The following is an 18,404-nucleotide window of genomic DNA, read 5'->3' as shown; positions in this document are numbered from 1 at the left end:
CGTACAGCCGAGCGCGCCGCGGGCTGGGTCGAGCGGTCGGCCTCGTGCCCTTGCAGGGGAGGGAGGGAGGACGCTGGAGTGGGGACACCCTGGCAGTGCTCTCCTTTCCTTCTGCCCCCCTTACCCTCTCTTCAGGTCTGTAACGTAATCTGCAGGTTTGCAAAGGCAAGCACAAAGTGCAAAGTCCCTTGCTGGCTGCGGGGGGCTGGCGGCTGGGCGCTGCACAGAGAGGAGGTCCTGCAGAGGCTGGCGGGTTCCTCCTGTGGCACTGGGAGGGCCCGGTTCCTCTGGGCGCTCGCGTGACTTAGTCCTTGGGTGGTGAAGCTCCATCCTCCAGAAGCCCAGTAAGGTTTCTGCTCCCATTCTGGAAGGCTCTTTCAGGACCTCGCCGCTCTGACATCGAGAAGCCTTCGCAGAGTTTCCCACCCGCCCACCCAGGCCTGGTCGTGCCCAGTCCGTGTCTGCTGCACGGTGGGAGGATGCTGGGCTGCACGGCCATTGGGCTCGTGGGGCCAAAGCTGTGGGGGACAGTCGAGGGGTAGCTGTGGTTTTGTGCTGGGTGCTGGGCTCCCACGCTCACGTTCCCAGCAGGGGCTGGGCCTGCCTGGCAACGCTCTTTGTCAGTGCTGGGAGCTCGCGAAGTTCAGGAGTAGTTACAGCAGAATTAATGGGTGCCCCGAGGGCAAGATCCACAAAGTCTCTGAAATGATTTTTGAGATATTATGGAGACATTGAAACTCACTCAGGCCTTCCCTAGGTGCCGAAGGTCTGCAGGCACCAGCAGCCCTTTACCAAAAGCTGCCTTCTGCCTAGATGTGCCACTGCGTTGCTTGGGCACCCTGCGCCCGCCCCTGCCTGACGCCTCAGCAGCATGCTCCATCCATCTTGTCCTTGATTTCCCCTCCTCCGTCTGAGCCCAGACCAAGCTCTTCAGTGGCCTTCAGTCGAGACCTGGCTCCCACAGGTAGCTATGGGTCACGGCTTGGAGTTTACACTGGGTCTGTTGTTCATTAGCCTAATGAGATCCGGCGCTGGGTGAGGTCGGCGTGTCTGAGTGCCGGTGAACCCGCACAAGCGCCCGGAGCCGTTCCTTGGCGGCGGGGGGTCGGATGCTGCCCGGTTCTGCAGGGTGCTGAGGGCTCCTGCCCGCAGCCCGTGGGACCTGGGTCCATGGGACCCGTCGCGGTGGGCTGAAGGGCTCGATTCGCTGCCTGCAGCCGCTCCCAGCCGTGACCCAGCCTGGCAGAGCCCGGCTCCTCCGTGGCTGGGGGGCTGCCGTGGCGCGGGGTGACGGGGCCATGGCGTGCCCCGGGTGTCTGGGGTCCCCTCTGGGTCTGGGGTCCCCTCCGGGCTCGGCGGGTGGCACACATGGAGTGGGGCGGCGAGGGAGGAGGCCACATGGCCGCTCTCCACTAGATGGCAAGCCGAGACCAGCCCGCTCATTGCACTGGTGCCCCAGTGGGGCTGGGCTGGGCCCCCCACCCCGGGCGTGGGGCTTTGGGGAGCGAGGTGCTGGGGCTGCTGGGGTGGGGAGAGCCCTCGCTTCACCGTCCTGTCCCCAGACCCCGGGACAGCCCCAAACCAGAGCTGCTGGCTCCCTGCTCTCCTGTCCCAGCCGCTGGTCGGGCTGGGGGGCCGCGGAGGTCCATCCCCGCAAGCCGAGGGGAGGTGGGTGCAGACCTTCAAGCCAGAGAGGTCTCTGCTTCTCCTCCCCGGGCACGAGGGTCCTTCCCCCTCCCCGTCCCTCCATGGCTTCCAGGCCTGCGGCTGGGTGTTGCTGTGGTGGTCGCTGCCACCACCACCTCCAGGTTGGGTCTGGGGGTTCCTGGGGTCCCTGCGGCAGTGGGACCTGTGCCCTCCTGGGAGCCGGCTCGCCGTTTGGTGCACGAACCGAAGCGCAGTAGCCGTCAGGGTGGCGGGAGCCTTCCCCCCGCAGGGTTCCTCCGCTCGGACCGCGCGGCTCCAGCCCTCGCAGCTCCGGCCGTGGGATGACAACCGCCAGCGCCGGGCACTGGGAAGGGCCCTGCAGCTCCCAGCGCGGTGGTCGCGGTCGGTGGTCGCGGTCGGTGGTCGCGGCCCGGTGCTGGCTCGGCGGTGCCGCTCTGGAAGAGCAGCGCTGTGTTTTCGTAGCAGACGCCGGCGTAACGCCGCAGCCCAGCCTTGCATTCCTGTCCAACGGGCAGCACCCTCGCCTACCGCCGCCTCCGCGGAGATTGCTGCTGGGAATTCTTTCTGAAATTGTTTTTCATTTGCCTTGTCTAATTATACAGAATGGTGAGAGATTAATTTCCCAGTGGAAATGATGTCTTTTGAACTCGATCCAGTGCTTTCAACCTCAGCATTCCTGTCATTTTGGCTCATTGAAAAAATAAATTAACTCGAAGGACTTCGGTCCCAGCACCCGTGCCACCACGGGGGACGGCTGGGCATGGACCGGGCGCCTTCCCAACCTTCTCGTGTTGCGCCGGGACTCGCTGGAAGCCGCAGGCCTGCTGTGTTGGTTTAATTCATTTCATCTCCGACTCCTCGGAGGTCGCTTTCTTCCTCTGCGTTGGGTTTGGTGGGGCACTCGTTACCTCTGTCGTTGGGTGTTTCCAGCAGAGCTGGAGGAACCCGCTCGGGTGGAGACGGGGCCGGCAGTGCCGTGGTCACAGCCGCTGCCGCGTCAGGCAGGGCTCGGGGACCGACCGCCCGGTGACCGGCGATGCCGGCAGCGCTGCTCTCTGAGCACAGCGGCCGTGAGTTGTGCCCCAGACTGGTCATCACTGGGAAAAGCAAATTATTAGAGACAGTGAAAAAATCCTCCAGCAGAACACCTTTGGCTACGGATGGTGGTCTCTGGCTGTCCCCTCTGCGTGGGAGAGCCCGCGGGCGCGGTGTCGGGGTCGTCATCGCGTTTGCTCTGCTGCCGCTCTCGGGGCTTGGTCCGTGTCTGTCTCTTCGGCTTGTTTCCTCGCAGCCTTTTCCGTGCTGACCTTTCTGCCCCCTGGAGCCCGCAGATGCGTGTTGCTGTGAGCCTTGCGGAGAAGGACGGTTGTTTGCGTAGGTTTTATCTTGCGGTTTTTCCATGGCCTTTGTCCTGCCTGGGTTGGTTTGCTTATGGCACATTCTTTCTTTCTGTTCTGTTCTCCGTGACCTGACTCATTCCAGTTGCTGCTTCTCCATCTCCCCGTCTCTCTCTTTGCTGAACAGAACATTTTTTTTTTCCCCCCACTCTGCCCCCTCCCGATCTCGAAGTTTCTATTGTTTGCTTTTTCTCTTTGCCTCTAACCTGCTCCCAGACCCGGACATCGTAGTGAGCTTTCCCAGGACCAGAGCTGCAGGCCTGGGAGCCGCTGGACGGCCCCGCAGAGCAGCCCCCCGGCCCCGCAGAGCAGCCCTGAACCCGCAGAGCAGCCCTGAACCCACAGAGCAGCCCCCCGGCCCCGCAGAGCAGCCCCCGGCCCCGCAGAGCAGCCCTGAACCTGCAGAGCAGCCTGCTTGGTGCTTGTGCCTCCCACAGTGCTAGATTTTTTTGCCAAAAAAAAGTTCTTTGTCCATTTTGGGGACAAGGTGGTGGAAGAGGGTCCCTGGAATCAGCCTGAGCTTTCAGACCGAATGATAACTTGTCGCGTTCCGTGTTAGTTTTTGCATCGCATCCTTTTAGTGCTGTTCCCTTCTTCTCCGCCTCCTGTTTTTTAACCTATTTTAAGCCTATAATAGTAGTAACTTTACATTGAATTTGCCAGCTTTTATTTTGTTTCTGAAGCACTTAAGCCAGTGAGGTCTGAAGCCTTGACTTCAGGCTGCTGTTTGTGGTTCCAGCACACGCTGCTTCGGTGGCTGATGGCTTCCCCAGCCAGAACCGCCGCTGCTTCGGCCCCACCATGCTTTGTCCTTTGCTTAAGAAGCTGCTTGGGTCATAAAGAGAAAAATACTGACAGAAGCATTCCAGATCATCTTAAAAAGAGAGAAGAGCCCCCTGGGCCGCTTTTACACACCCAAAAGTGCTATCCCACCCACTTTCGGAAAGTTTGCGACTCCTTCCTTCTGGCTCCGTCGTTGGGGCCATCGAGGAGCGGGGCAGTGGCTCCTGTCTCTGGTTGTCATCTCTCGTGCACGAATGCCGCATCGTTTCTTGAGCGCATCCCTTGCTGGCGCCAGCTTTGCCACGGCACCCTGCGTTGTGCTCCGCGCCGCACACATTGGCGACGAAAGCTGGGCTTTGCTTGGAGACCAGGACGGCTGGTCCCGTGGCACAGGCTGGGCTTTGCTCTCCCTTGGGGAGGAGATGTTGGTTCTGCTGGGGAGGAGCTGGCAGCTGCCGTCTCAGAATCACAGAATCACAGAATAGTAGGGGTTGGCAGGGACCTCTGTGGGTCATCTAGTCCAACCCCCCTGCCCAAGCAGGGTCACCTACAGCAGGCTGCACAGGATCTTGTCCAGGCGGGTCTGGAATATCTCCAGAGAAGGAGACTCCACAGCCTCCCTCGTGTTGTTTTGCTGCTGACACCCACTGAGGAGTGAGGGCTGGGGGTCTGGGCGCAGTGCGGTCGCGGACCCGTGGGACGTCGTGGGGGACGCCCACCAAGGCTGCTGCAGCGCGGCGGGTTTGCCCGCGACGCTGCTTGGGGCTGGGAGGGAGCGCGGTGCTGGGAGGTGGTGTGGGTTTGCAGAGGCCCTGGGGGAAGGTGGGGAATCGACCTCGGCGTGCAGCACGCGGGCGACGAGAGCGGTGTGCGTGCCAACAGGAGAGAGCGGCTGTGAGCCGACCCAGCCCGGGAAGAGGCTGCGAGGGGCTGCATCGAGGGGCTTCGTTACGCTGCCTCGGCTGCATCTGTCCAGCTGTGCTGGCAGCCGCGGCGGGAGGCACGAGAGACCAGCGGGAGCGTGTTTGCTTTCCTTTGCTCTCTGCTCTTGTATCACCCCTGATTAGAGCTGAGCAGGCAATTCAGGAAACATGGGAGTAGCTCCATGTTAGTGGAACAAACTTCTTTGCCAATTTGAATAGACTGTTAGAGTATTTTTTTCTACTCTAAACCAAAATTTAAAGTTGTTCATTGTACAATCAGCTGCAGAACTAGCCTCTTTCTTTGGTTCCTCCTTTCCTGGTCCCTGCATTCCATTTGAAGCAGCAGTTTACTGTCCTGCTACGGTCCCAGCATGGCCCCTCACCCAGGCCTGTTCGCTCTCGTGGCTGCAGCATCAGAAGGAAGTCTGCCTTCGAAACCCCAGGCATTTTAGTCACCTTGCTTCTGCCCTGCTGGTCCCTCCCGTGCCGCCCTTGGTTTGCCGTCCTGGCAGCCCCCCGCAGTGCCGGGGAGCTGGGCTGCGGGCACGGCGCGGGCTGCAGCCACGTGCGGGGTGGACGTGCCCCACGCCGCGCCTCGGCCAGCGCTTGCTGGGTGCCCGCGGTAGAAACGCTCCTCGCTGCGGCTTCGCGGGCTCGTGGGGCTGCGTGCGTGCGGGGGATGAAGAGTTAGAATGTACCCTCAGCAAGTTTGCTGATGACACCAAACTGGGAGGTGTGGTAGATACACCAGCAGGCTGAGCTGCCATTCAGCGTGACCTGGATAGGCTGGAAAGCTGGGCAGAGAGGAACCTGATGAGGTTCAACAAAGCCAAATGCAGGGTCCTGCACCTGGGGAGGAACAACCCCAGGCACCAGTACAGGCTTGGGGTGGACCTGCTGGAGAGCAGCTCTGCGGAGAGGGACCTGGGCGTCCTGGTGGACGACAGGTTAACCATGAGCCAGCAGCGTGCCCTGGCTGCCAAGAAAGCCAATGGGATCCTGGGGTGCATCAAGAAGAGTGTGGCCAGCAGGACAAGGGAGGTTCTCCTTCCCCTCTACACTGCCCTAGTGAGGCCTCATCTGGAGTCCAGTTCTGGGCTCCCCAGTTCAAGAAAGATGAGGAGGTACTGGAGAGAGTCCAGCGGAGGGCTACGAGGATGAGGAGGGGACTGGAACATCTCCCATACGAGGAGAGGCTGAGGGAACTGGGCTTGTTCAGCCTGGAGAAGAGAAGGCTGAGAGGGGACCTTAGAAATGCCTCTAAATATCTGCAGGGTGGGTGTCAGGAGGACGGGGCCAGACTCTTTCCAGTGGTGCCCAGTGACAGGACAAGGGGCAATGGGCACAAACTGAAGCAGAGGAAGCTCCGTCTGAACCCGAGGAAGAACTTCTTCCCTCTGAGGGTGATGGAGCCCTGGCCCAGGCTGCCCAGGGAGGCTGTGGAGTCTCCTTCTCTGGAGATATTCCAGCCCCGCCTGGACACGGTGCTGTGCAGCCTGCTCTGGGTGACCCTGCCTGGGCAGGGGTTGGGCTGGGTGACCCACAGAGGTCCCTGCCAACCGCTGCCATGCTGGGATTCTGTGGGTGGGCGGCCGTTAGCCTCGTCGGGTTTCGGGTCGTGTCTGGAAAGGGGTAAAGGCCCTGCTGCAGCTTTGGAGAGGGCACTGGGGCCACTGACGTCTCCGCTGGGCCAGCTCCCAGCGCAGGGAGGCGAAGGGGCTCCGCGAGCCCTGCACCGCATCCAGGGCTGCTCCCAGAAACCACCCGGGGCTCGCGGAGGTCTCCCAGGGTGTGGAGGGCAGGGCTGGCAAGGAGGGGGTTGTGATCCCGTTCCTGCTGACCTGCCCGGAGCCTGGGGGTCCCCATGGGGGGCTGTGCTGCCGGCACACCCGGCCCGACGCCGAGCCAGCGTCCCTGCGAGCGGCCGTGCAGACCCGGGGTTAAAGGTGGTCTCGCCTCAGCGACGTTACGGCCGGGGCATTGAGCCACCAGGCATCGCTCAGAACAACGGGGCAGCGGGAAACCTCTCTGCCCAGAGGAGGAGCGCGGGGCATGTCTGTGTTACAGTTATTTTAGAAGTAAAGATGCCACTGCCACTTAAAACAAGGTTGGGTCTGATGTGTTCGGGCTCCCTGCTCGTCAGCAGGCGTTGGAAGGAGGAAGGGCGGGTGTGCTTGCGGGAGAGCGAGGCGCTGGCCGGGCTCCAGCGCAGGCAGCCGGCGGAGGAGGATGCGCGAGCGGGTGCTCAAGCATCCTGGAAAACTGACGGGAAGCTGTGGAGCTAGGGGAAGCTTTCGCTCTTCGTCGGTCGCTTGAGCCGTCCGAACATATCTGCTCTGCTGGACTTGCTTAAAAATGCTGCTCTGTGAAACTTGAAGTGCTTTAGTTATTCCAAAAATGTATTTTTCTAATCCGGTTGACCTTTAGTTACATTATTCTAGAGACTGCCGTGTATCTAACATGCTTTGTTCCCCATCACTTCTGCCGACCCCCTATTTCCCCCCTCCCCAAGCGCCTGCTGCGTGATTCCCTGTTGACCGCCGAGGCACGGCAGGCTGAGGGTCTGACCCAGGTGGTGCTTCCCGTGGGTGATGAAGACGGCGGGCTGTGTACCGGCGCCGAGCTGAGCAGCCCAGATGGCTGGCGGGTGGCCCGGCCGGCCTCGGCTCCGGGGGCTCCTGGGAATGCCTGCGCTTGTAATCAAACGTGGGCTCGTTTCTAATTAGAACCATCGTTCAGTTCAGCTTGGAGAGGCAGGAGAGGAAGACCCGTGTAGAGGATTCAAGCCCCCAGATGCTTCGTTTTGGATAGGTTTCTTTTTTTTCCCCTTTTAATCAGGCTCAGGCATCGGTGTGAGTTCTGAGCTGGAATCTGTGTTGGAAGGAAGGAGGGGAGAGGGAAGCGAGGTGGGGGGGTGGCTCTGATGGCAACGAGTTAATTCAGCGCAGAACAGTAGGTTGGGAGGGAAGGAAGGAAGGAAGGAGCTGCCAGGGCCCCTGGGCCACCCTCTTCCAAGTGAACAGCCCTGCTCTGAATGACATCAACCATTTCGCAGCGGGGTCCGCTGCCCGGCCAAGTCTGTCGCTCGGGAAGCCGGGCGTGTTTCTTCCTCCCCCCCTCCGCGGGGAGGTTTGCAGGGAGGTGGCCTGGGAAGGAGCTTGCTCCTATCTGTGTCCTTCTGGCTCCAGGACCAAGGAAGGTTATTTCTAGCAGCAACACAGTGTAGTCTAGCTCTGAAAATCCTGCTTGTAGTATGAAAACCTGGCTCTTGGACAAAAACAGAGCCGGCTTGATAAGGCAGAGCCAGAAACAAGGGCTGATTTCATCAAGGTTCCCAGGTGTCCCGCTTGTAACAAGGAAATATGATTTGTTGGGGTTTTTTTTTTTAGTACATGAGCCTTCCTGCTCTGCGCTCTGCTGGCATCCTGCTACTGGGCCGTGTCCCAGCACAGCAGCTCTGCAACGGTGTGCCAGGCTTGCTCGGGCGTCCGGTGCGGAGGATCCTGCCTGGCGTGCTGAGCACCTGTGCTGATCCCGCTCTTTGCTTTTCCTCGTTCTTCCTTCTTTCCTCCCTTCCATTTTCCCCCTTCCCTGTCGCTGCAGGGGGCTGGTGTGCGGTGCATGGCCCAGGCGTGGCCGCCCCATCTCATGATGACAGCAGCTCTGTCCCGGCTCTGGGCGTGCATCACGAGGAGGGTGGGCAGCAGGGCGAGGGAGGTTCTCCTCCCCCTCTGCTCTGCCCTGGGGAGGCCCCATCTGCAGTGCTGGGTCCAGTGCTGGGCTCCCCAGTTCAAGAGAGATGAGGAGCTACTGGAGAGAGTCCAGCGGAGGGCTGCGAGGATGAGGAGGGGACTGGAGCATCTCTCCTACGAGGAGAGGCTGAGGGAGCTGGGCTTGTTCAGCCTGGAGAAGAGAAGGCTGAGAGGGGACCTTAGAAATGCCTCTAAATATCTGCAGGGTGGGGGTCAGGAGGACGGGGCCAGACTCTTTCCAGTGGTGCCCAGTGACAGGACAAGGGGCAACGGGCACAAACTGGAGCAGAGGAAGCTCCAGCTGAACCCGAGGAAGAACTTCTTCCCTCTGAGGGTGCCGGAGCCCTGGCCCAGGCTGCCCAGGGAGGCTGTGGAGTCTCCTTCTCTGGAGATATTCCAGCCCCGCCTGGCCGCGGTGCTGTGCCCCCTGCTCTGGGTGACCCTGCTTGGGCAGGGGGCTGGGCTGGGTGACCCACAGAGGTCCCTTCCAACCCTGAACATTCGGTGATTCTGTTCCTATGCCCACCATGGGAGACAGTTCTCCGTGGAGACGGGGCTGGGAACCTGCACCCGAGCGAGCAGTCCCTGCCGTTCTGGGGTGCCGTGGTGTCGCACCCGATGGCGCACGGCTCTGGGTGACAGCAGGCGGGTTTGGGGCCTCATGGTGGGGGTTGGAGAGGTGCTCTGTGTCCGAGGCTGGCGCTGGCTGCGGGTTTGCTTCCACGGACGCTGTGATCCGCGTCTGGGCGGCTGTGGGAAGTGGGGAGCCTACGCAGGGTTCATTCTCTGCGTCTCTGGTGCTGGAGCACATGTTTCTGTGCCCACGCCGTGAACCTGATCTGGCTGCAGACTGTCAAGAAACAATCCTGCTAACAGCTGGCTTGCTGGATGAATTTCCAGCGGGGTCAGGCTCGCTGTGCAGCTGCGTCGGTGCTGGGGCTGGCTTTGCTAGTGGCAGTGGGAGAGCGTGGCCGTCAGCGTGCCGAGGGTGGGACGGTCCCTTCGGCTGCGGGGTGGTGTTCGACGCGCCGAGGCCGGCTGTGACACCGGCGCCGTGCTGCTGCCCACGGCGCGGAGCAGGGGCACCCCGACCCCCCGTGACACGCCGGCTCCCGCGCCTGCCCCCATCCCTGCCCGCCTGCGCGAGGGCGAGCGGGACGGCGCGTGAGGAGCATCGCTGTGACAGCGAGAGCAGCCAAACCACGCACGGAGGGTTCCCGGCAAGGGCAGCGCTCACCGGGGGGCAGCTGCCGTCTGTCCGCAGGGCATCGCCTGCTCCCGTCGCTCCTCCCGCGGGACGGGGAAGCAAAGCAGAGGAGCCAGCTTCTCTGACATCGCTGCCAAGGGAAAGGTGCTCGTGATCGGTGTGATCACAGAATCACGGCATGGTGGGGTTGGCAGGGACCTCTGTGGGTCCCCCAGCCCAACCCCCTGCCCAAGCAGGGTCACCCAGAGCAGGGGGCACAGCACCGCGGCCAGGCGGGGCTGGAATATCTCCAGAGAAGGAGACTCCACAACCTCCCTGGGCAGCCTGGGCCAGGGCTCCGGCACCCTCAGAGGGAAGAAGTTCTTCCTCATCTTCAGCTGGAGCTTCCTCTGCTCCAGTTTGTGCCCGTTGCCCCTTGTCCTGTCGCTGGGCACCACTGGAAAGAGTCTGGCCCCGTCCTCCTGACCCCCACCCTGCAGATATTTAGAGGCATTTCTAAGGTCCCCTCTCAGCCTTCTCTTCTCCAGGCTGAACAAGCCCAGCTCCCTCAGCCTCTCCTCGTAGGAGAGATGCTCCAGTCGCCTCCTCATCCTCGTAGCCCTGACCGAGTGAGGGGCGTTAGGGAGGGCCGAGGCTGCCTGTCTTCGTGAAGGCCAGTTCTAGCAATCACATGGAGAAGACAGAGATGCAGCAGGAGCCACATGGAAAGAGAAGTGAGCGCGAAGGTGCCTGGCCGGGAGCGGCGGGCGATCCACAGACTGGCCTTTTGCAGAAGCTCGTGAACGCGCCTGCGTCCGACAGCAGCCTGGGGAAGTGAGGAGGGAACTCCTTGCAGCCTTCGCAGTCAGAGAAAACGTGCCGCTTGACTACGCTAAAATTAGGCTTAAAAATGCGGTTTTTTTCCACTTTTTCTCTTGAATTGCTGTGGAAATAATGGGGTATTTGGCGGTAATAGTGGAAACAAAATAATGCCATATTATCTTTTAAACTGAACGTGCTCAGTAATTCGTGGCAGTTTTTCTCGGTTGGAATCGCTTGGGGTTACCCAGGATCTCCGTGCCAAGCCTGTTGGTCGTCGCTGCCAGCGCCTGTGCTGCAGTTCGTCACGGGGGGGGGGTTTGTGTGCTGCCAAAGCCTGAAGTGAGTGCAGGAGTTCACGGTCCCTGGCCTGCTCCGTGGGGCACCTGGGCACGCTGCAGCCGCGTCCTGAAGGCACTGGTGTCCAGGCACCGCGGGGTGGTTTTCACAAGCCCTTCCCTCGGTGGCTGCTGCCTCTTGGGCCGCCAGTGCTTTGTGTGGGACTGGAAGCGAGCTCCCCAGGGCTGATCTTGATGCGTTTCAGTGTCTGTTGGGCTCTGAAGGGGACGAGGACTGCGGGGAGGTGATCAGGCGCGTCATTGGTGTCCAAGTGAGAAAGATGTCAAGAGAAAAGACTTGTTCCGAGTGGGTTTTCTGCTGTCCCGCTCGTGTGGGGCAGCTGGAGGGGTGGGAAAGGGGACCTGCAGGAGTCCCAGCGTGTGGCTGTCGCTGCTGGGCTGAGCGAGCCCTGGTGCAGCGGCTGCTTTGCAGCTTCAGGGTGCTGCAGACACCACCCTGCCCGGCACCATCGGAGTCAGTCCGGGTGGCTGGACTCCACTCTGCATGCTGGTTTTCACCCCGTTTTCCCTTTTTGTTTCCAAAAAGATTGCAAAACCCCCATGTGAAATGTCCGTGCTCCTCCTGCTCGTGCCTTCACAGCCCGTCCTGGGGTGGCTGGCAAGCCAGTTGGGCTACCAGTTCTGAGGGAGTAGAGTGATTTCTATTTATACTCTTCTGGCTTGTGCATCTTCTGAGCTGAAAGTTGAAAAACTGGTTCGTGGTTGTTTTGAGGATTTCTGAATATGAATCACAAGGAAATTGCATAACGCTGCAGCGTTTCCTCCTATTGCTCAGGGCTTTGCAAGCACCGCGCTCCTCCAGGGAGACCGAGGAAATCTGGCAGGACTGGCCCGTTCTGACAGTAGTTCCAGTCTACATGGAGATTCTGGACTGAGCGGTAGGTCCCAGCTCTGGTGAAAGGAGCATAAAGTGGAATCTTCCAGGCTGGGGCGTGGGCTACGTGGTCGGGATGGGGGGTTCCTCCTCCGCTGGCGACCACTCCGTCTGTGGCTGCGGGACGGGACTGCTGGCCCTGCTGCTCGTTCAGGCTGTCTGTGGACCGCTGCCACCTCCCACCTCTGAGGAGGTAGACAAGTCTTCCCTCTAGATTTTAGCCATTTGGGGCAGAATTTTATGCCAGTGTTGGAACCTGAAGGATTTTGAGAACTGTGCTGAACACTGTACAGCCTCCAAGGGCACAGCTTAGGTTGGCCCATTTTGAATTTTAAACAGCTGCTTTGTGTATGAAATGTAGTGTATTCATCTAAAGGATCTGTGCACACATACAACTGCTGTGTGAAAGCACAGTTAATTTATTCTGGAGGTTAATAGACACCGTGGGCAGCCAACGTGAACCCTGAAGTGAGGAAGTAAACAGAAAGTTACTCAACATCATCGTTTCTCAGTTCCCCTTCCAGACCCCAGCTACTTCCTTTTCCTTTCCTTTTCCCACAATCCAGTTTCATCCCAAACAACCCGCATACCCGTTTGCTCTTTGCGTGCTCATCTGTGCAATTTATGTAGGATCAGGCTGGAAGACTGACCCACTCCGACAACTGATGGAGTGGGTGGTTCTTGGCTTCAATATTAGGTCGTCAGGGCCTTGTTTTGAGCCTCCCAGTAGCAGTGATGCTGCAGGAACTGGGCAGCAGTAGCTTCCGCTGAAACAGGTGCCCTCTGGGTTCGTTCAGGGCATTTGACCGTCTGCGGTATGAATTCAGAACGCTAAACTCAAGGCATCAAGGTCTGCAAATTTTGCACTAGGTTAATACATACGTTTTTTTCTATACATATCACTCTGAAACTTCCTAGTGGAGATGTTTTGGCTCTGAAGGTACAGTCAAATAGGAATAATTAGTGAGAGCGTGATGTCCAAAGGTTTGCAGTGCTGCAGGGTCAGGATTTGTCTCCAGGTTAGCCGCTGGCCCCGATTCCGTGAGCCTCAGAGCTGAGCCCGCTCCCACACGCGGCGCGTGGGACCGGGCCCTGCGCCGCTCGGCGAAGGCTTCAGCTCTCCGATTTCCGACCCTCCGCCAGTGACTAACGCTGAGAGGTGAGAGACGCTTTTCGCTTCATGAGAAGCTTGCTGGGTTTGGGTCTGTTTTCTCCAGAGCGTGTTAACGACAGGAAGGTGATGCGTGTGCACACACGGGTACACGTGTGTTACGGCGTGTCAGCGTCTGGCTCTGTGCTGGGCGACGCACGCGCCTGCAGAACCGCCTCTGCTCAGCGAACCTCTCGGGTCAGTGCTGTTCCCCTGCGAGGGGCGGCCACGCTGTCCCTGTGCACGTGTGCCGCGGCGAGGCGGCCCGCAGCAGCCCTTCGGCCGGAGAGGGTTTGGGGAGGGGGCAGAAGGTACGCCTGCCTCACTCTTCACACCCAGCCCCTGAGGGGTCTGTGGAGGCCACGTGCTCCCAGCCCGGTGCCTGTCCCTCCCGACACGTCTCCCGGGACAGACGTGGCCGCAGCCGCGGGTCTCGGTGCCGTGCGTCCGCCCCGGGCAGGAGGGCATTGCCATGGGTATCACGCAGCTATTTCATGACCGGTTTGTCCTTCGCCGTGCAAATCCCGGGGGGAAATATTGCAGTCCTTTGCACAACCAAGCGAGGCGTTCCCCCTGCTCACGCTCGCCGTGCCCTTGGTCCTGTGCCCAACGGGGCAGAGTCCTGCAGCCAGGGGCCCGGCCGGGCTGGCAGGCAGCGGTGGGACGGCTGCCTGTGCCGGGTTCGAACGTGGCGGAGGAGAAACAGCCGTGGTGGCCATGCTGGCTGCATCTGCAGAGCGGAGCTTCTGCCTGAGGACTGCGGGCAGCGGGGGGCTCGGGCTGCCGGCCGGTCCCGGCATTGGGGCTGGCTTCACAGCTCCCGCTGGAAGAGCGGCTCTGTACAGAGAGTGTCCCAGATCTGCCCTGAACACAGATCCAGCAACCCAGTAGCTATGGGCGTCGCTGGAGTTCTCCCTGGCCATGCTGAGTTTTTCCAAATGCCGATTTTTCTGTTCTGGACTGGGTTGCGGAGCTGGTTCCCCGGTGTTGGTGGCTCAGCAGCACGCTGTGCGGGGGGAGTGCCTCCGTGGCTTGGCAGAAAGGATCGGATTTATGATTTTCTGCAGTGCTGTGAAGATGAATTGACAGCGTAGAAGCGTGGTGGAGGCACAGGGAGGATGGTGCAGTGGAAACGTGCCCCTGTCTGAACAGCCTGTAACTTTGTTTTTGTCAGTAATCGATGGAGGCTTGGGTATAATGAACGGCAAGAACCTCTGTAAAATTCAGCACCCTTTCGCAGGGAGGAAGGTTGGTCCATCGACCGACGGACTTGTGTACGAGGCTTCATCTTAAAATGCATCCTTGTGCTTTAAGCCCTGCATATTATCAAAGCTACTTTGGAAAGGGCGGAATATTAATATCTGTAAAGCCAAGCTGGGCAGGAACGACCTTTGCCGTGCCCAGCCCCTGCGGGCTCTCTGCGGGCCCGGGCCGGCTGCGCCCAGGGCGCGTTGCTGGCAGCGGGGCAGATGCTGGCCCTTGGCGCCGGAGGAGCTTCGCTCTCGGACCTCTGACACAGCAGAGGTCACACTTGGAAACTTTCTCTTATCCTGAAAAATCACTCTCTTCAAAAGGCTTGAGGCGGTATAGGAAAAGGGTTTATTTTTAAAAGTGATGTTTTTCTTGGAAAAGGAAATGGTGTTACAGAATTGGGGCTTGGTTAACACCGTGATGCTGTCGGGTGGCGTTAATGGATTAACGCGCTGACAACGGATAAAAGCTGGGTCCTCATTAAGATGGATGTAGGCTGACAGCATCTCCTTGTTTTATGGCTGCCCAGTTGACCTCTGCATGAAGTTTCCTTTTCACTGTGCGCACGCTTTGCAATTAACGGCGTGAGCATGTTGTGTTTCCTTGTCCGTCCTCCCTTTTTAGAGAGCAGTCTCTGATGATGAACAACCTCTGCACTGTTTCGTGTCACCAAACTGGCAGAGCGCAGATGCAGGCAGGCCCAGTTTTCCCCGCAGCTGGGGTGCTGTGCACCGGGACTGGAGCCGCAGGATGGGTGCGTTAGGCCTGGGCAGGGAGAAGGGCGCAGGCGCCGAGTCTGTGCCGGGAAGCGCTGGGTGCCAGAGCGAGTGGCTGAAACCTGGGTGGGCCCAGAAGGACTGGAAGAGATTTTGGCGTCCCGAGCACGGGAGCTGGTGTGTGCTCGGCGAGGGCCGTGGCCGGGCTGGGACCGCAGCCCTGGCGAAGCAGGGCGCCGGCTGGGTGGGCCCCTTGGGTAGGACCTGGCTGGCAAGCGCGGTGCTGAGGGCCGCGTCGCCCTTCTGCTGCCCACGGCCTGACCCTGTGTGGCGGGGGGGGGTTGGCAGGCTGCACGGGGTCCCGAGGCAGGGCCGTGTGTCTGCACCCCTTCGAGCCAGAGCCGCCTCGAGCTGCGCCCCTGGTCCCTGCGATGAGCCCTCCACCCAGGGACTCAAGATGGAGAGAACAACTTGGTTAGAGAAGGCTGATGTCATGGCCAGGGCTGCGAGGCGGCACCGCTGGCGGAGGAGCCCGCTGTTGGTTTCCTTCCCTCTCCTCCCTTATTGTATTTTCTTGATATCAACACTGTTCCTGGAGGAAAACTAACTTGCTGACTACAGCTGGTTTTGCTGCTGAATCATCCCCCAGTTTCCAGATGTGGGATGAAGGATTTTCTCCCGCAAACAAACCTCTCTGCTTTGTCTTGCCTGGCACAGGTAGGTGCTCTGGGAGGGAGGGGGAGAGGGAAGGGGCTCCTCGGGAAACGTGCCAGGAGGAGCGGGCATTACCACGGGAGGGTCGGTCTCTGCTCAGACCTACACCGCTGGGTTTGCGCTTCCCTGAGCGTGTCCGGGCTGGCAGAGCTGATGGAAGCCGTCCTGCCGTGCTCCGGCTGGTGCTGGCTGTGGCCGTGCCGCGGGTGGCATCGAGGGACAGGTCTGGGTCAGAGATAAACCTGCAGGAGACAAATGCCCGGGTTCGTTTCACTCTGTAACGCTGACGGAGTTCCCTCGGTCAGCTCAGCGCAGAGGGGCCCGGGGAGCTGCGGTGGCTCCCGGCACGGCAGCGGTGGGCAGGGGAGCGCAGGAATAGCCGGCGTTTTGGGGACCCCTGAGGCCGGCATCCATGGAATTGGCTGAAGGGTGACACTGCGGAGGTGCTGTGTGACCCACAGCCTTTGGGGGGGGGTTTGGCGTGGATAACGGGGATGCTGGGCTGGTGTTGGGGCACCCGAGGTGTGCACGGTGACAAGGTGTCAGGAGGATGGGGCCAGACTCTGTTCAGTGGTGCCCAGCGACAGGACAAGGGGCAACGGGCACAAACTGGAGCAGAGGAAGCTCCAGCTGAACCCGAGGAAGAACTTCTTCCCTCTGAGGGTGCCGGAGCCCTGGCCCAGGCTGCCCAGGGAGGCTGTGGAGTCTCCTTCTCTGGAGATATTCCAGCCCCGCCTGGCCGCGGTGCTGTGCCCCCTGCTCTGGGTGACCCTGCTTGGGCGGGGGGTTGGGCTGGGTGACCCACAGAGGTCCCTGCCAACCCTGCCATGCTGGGATTCTGGGATTCTGTCTGCTGTGGTCGGCAGTGTGTGCTGCTGGCACCGATCCTTTGGGGACATCATGCTGTCAGCTCTGCAGCCTTGTGCTGCTGCTGGAGTTCTCGGGGGGAATCCAACAGCGCTGGAAGCACCCAGACCCTCACAGCCGGGGCAGCTTCTGCCTCTCTGTCCTGGGTCTTAATGTCATTAATTGGGAGCCTGCGGTGGGAAAGGTCGAGAAACGCGGTGCAGGCCAGAGCCGCTCCTCCTCCCCGCTGCCCTTGGCCGCGTCGGCCGTTGCTGCCTGGCGCGTTGCTATCAACATCGCCTTTGGACGCTTTCCTTCCCCGCTCGCTATTTCTGGAGGCAGCACGTGATTCCACCAGCTCCCTGCGCTTCGCTCCCGGGGGAGCGGGGCTCCCGGCTTTGTTCCCGGCGGAGGAAGGCTGTGCTCGCCGCCGGCTTGGGGCAGCAGCCCGCACGGGCCGGCTGGCCTGCCTGGATGGGTGCTGCCGGGCTCAGCGCCGGCACGCGTGGGGCTCTGCTGGGGCTCTGCGATGACGAAGGGTTATTTTAGAACATGTTACTCTCTTGAGCTGGAGAAATGCGACCTGTCTGAAGGCTGATCTTACAGCTGCAGTTTTCATTGCGCTGGGCTTTTAAGTTGTCCTCAAACTCTAACTAAAGCCTTCTGCCATGGTTTTTCCCCTTTTTATTCTATCCACTGAAACATCACTTTAATCTAAAGTAGCCGAGCTGTAGCCGTGACTGGGACAGGAGGACGAGCAGTGGCGTTTGAAGGCAGCGGGGTCCTGGGCTGAAGCCCCAGCGCAGGCTCAGAGCGTGGCTGTGCCGCTGGGTGCGTCGCCTGGCCCCATCGGGTCCTCTCAGAAGTCACGGCATTTCTTGTCCTCCCTGAATCCGTGCCTGACTCCTTCATTCAGCGACAGTGAGTGCTTGTGAGCGAGGGTGGCTCCTGCTCCTTGCCCGAGTTGCACCTACCGGGTGTTGCTGTAGTGCCTGCAGGGTGCGAAGGGAGCTGTCTGCTGCGCAGGTCGATGTCCTTCACGCGCGTCTGTGAGGAGGGCTCGGGGGACAGCAGTGCCCACCTTGCTTTGTTCAAAAGCGCCTTCAGTTTCTGTTCTCACCTCATCCACCCCATTGGATTTCTCTTCTTCAAGAGCTCTCCCAGCTGTGCTTTTGACTCCGCTCCAGGGCTGCGGCAGCCTGGCGTTTCGCAGGCAGGAGGCTGTGGTGGGCTTTGGGGACCGTGCTGCGGGGGGAGGTCGAGGCAGGTCCTCCCGACAGCTGCCACCAGTTGGGGTGACACCAGACGTGTCAGCAGTCCCTTCCCAGGGCCTTCACACGACTTTCCTCTTGTGTTTTCCAGGTCTACAACTCGAACAAGGACAACCAAAGCGAAGGCAGTAAGTATTCCCTTTCAAGCCAGAGCCCTGAGAAGGTGGCTGAGCTGTGTGGTGTGCAGGCTTTGGTGGGTCGGCAGGAGGGGCGGTGGCACCGGGCTGTGGGGTGACCGGGCTCGGCGTGGGGACCGCAGGGTGGCCCCAGCGAGGAGCTGGGTCTGGCACCCAGCGGGGAACTGTTGCAGAAACTTGACAGTGGGACCTGGGGCCTGGGAGAGCGGTGCCAAGCTGTTCCCTTGGCACTGCGGGGTGGTCCCCTCCTGCCCGCCCCGCAGCCTGGTGTCCCCAGGCCGCAGCAGCGGAGCAGGGGACGCTGGCGTGCCTCGGGACCACTGCTCTCCCTTGTCAGAGCCTTCTTGGGCCAGCCAGCTCTCCTTTCTGAACCAGAATGTGGAGGGTGAATGTGCCTTTTCCAAAGGGGTGCTGGACCAAAAATATAAAGAGCAAGGAGGTCCTGCCTAATCAGGATTGTCAATGAGAGCCCTTAAAAATAAAAAAGCTGTTTTTATTGTAGTTTGGGCAATCAAAGACTTGAGTCAAGAAAGCTCTTGTTTTTCTTCCCTGAGGAGC

The 18,404-nt window shown here is 60.4% G+C and overlaps 1 protein-coding gene across 5 annotated transcripts in view; it reads left to right on the top strand.

Moving 5' to 3' along the window:
- ARHGAP26 (Rho GTPase activating protein 26) overlaps positions 1–18,404 on the top strand; it is a 141,164-nt gene that overhangs the window by 45,045 nt on the left and 77,715 nt on the right. For all 5 annotated transcript variants that reach the window (XM_075441398.1, XM_075441396.1, XM_075441397.1 and 2 more), the window contains exon 12: positions 17,801–17,837. In XM_075441398.1, the coding sequence (XP_075297513.1) occupies positions 17,801–17,837 (37 nt within the window). The remainder of the gene's footprint in view (positions 1–17,800; positions 17,838–18,404) is intronic.

This window comes from Opisthocomus hoazin, chromosome 22 (genome assembly GCF_030867145.1).
Source record: "Opisthocomus hoazin isolate bOpiHoa1 chromosome 22, bOpiHoa1.hap1, whole genome shotgun sequence".
In the NCBI taxonomy this organism is placed as follows: domain Eukaryota; kingdom Metazoa; phylum Chordata; class Aves; order Opisthocomiformes; family Opisthocomidae; genus Opisthocomus; species Opisthocomus hoazin.
The sequence above is the reverse complement of the archived record's forward strand: the minus strand, read 5'-3'. Positions and strand labels throughout refer to the sequence as shown.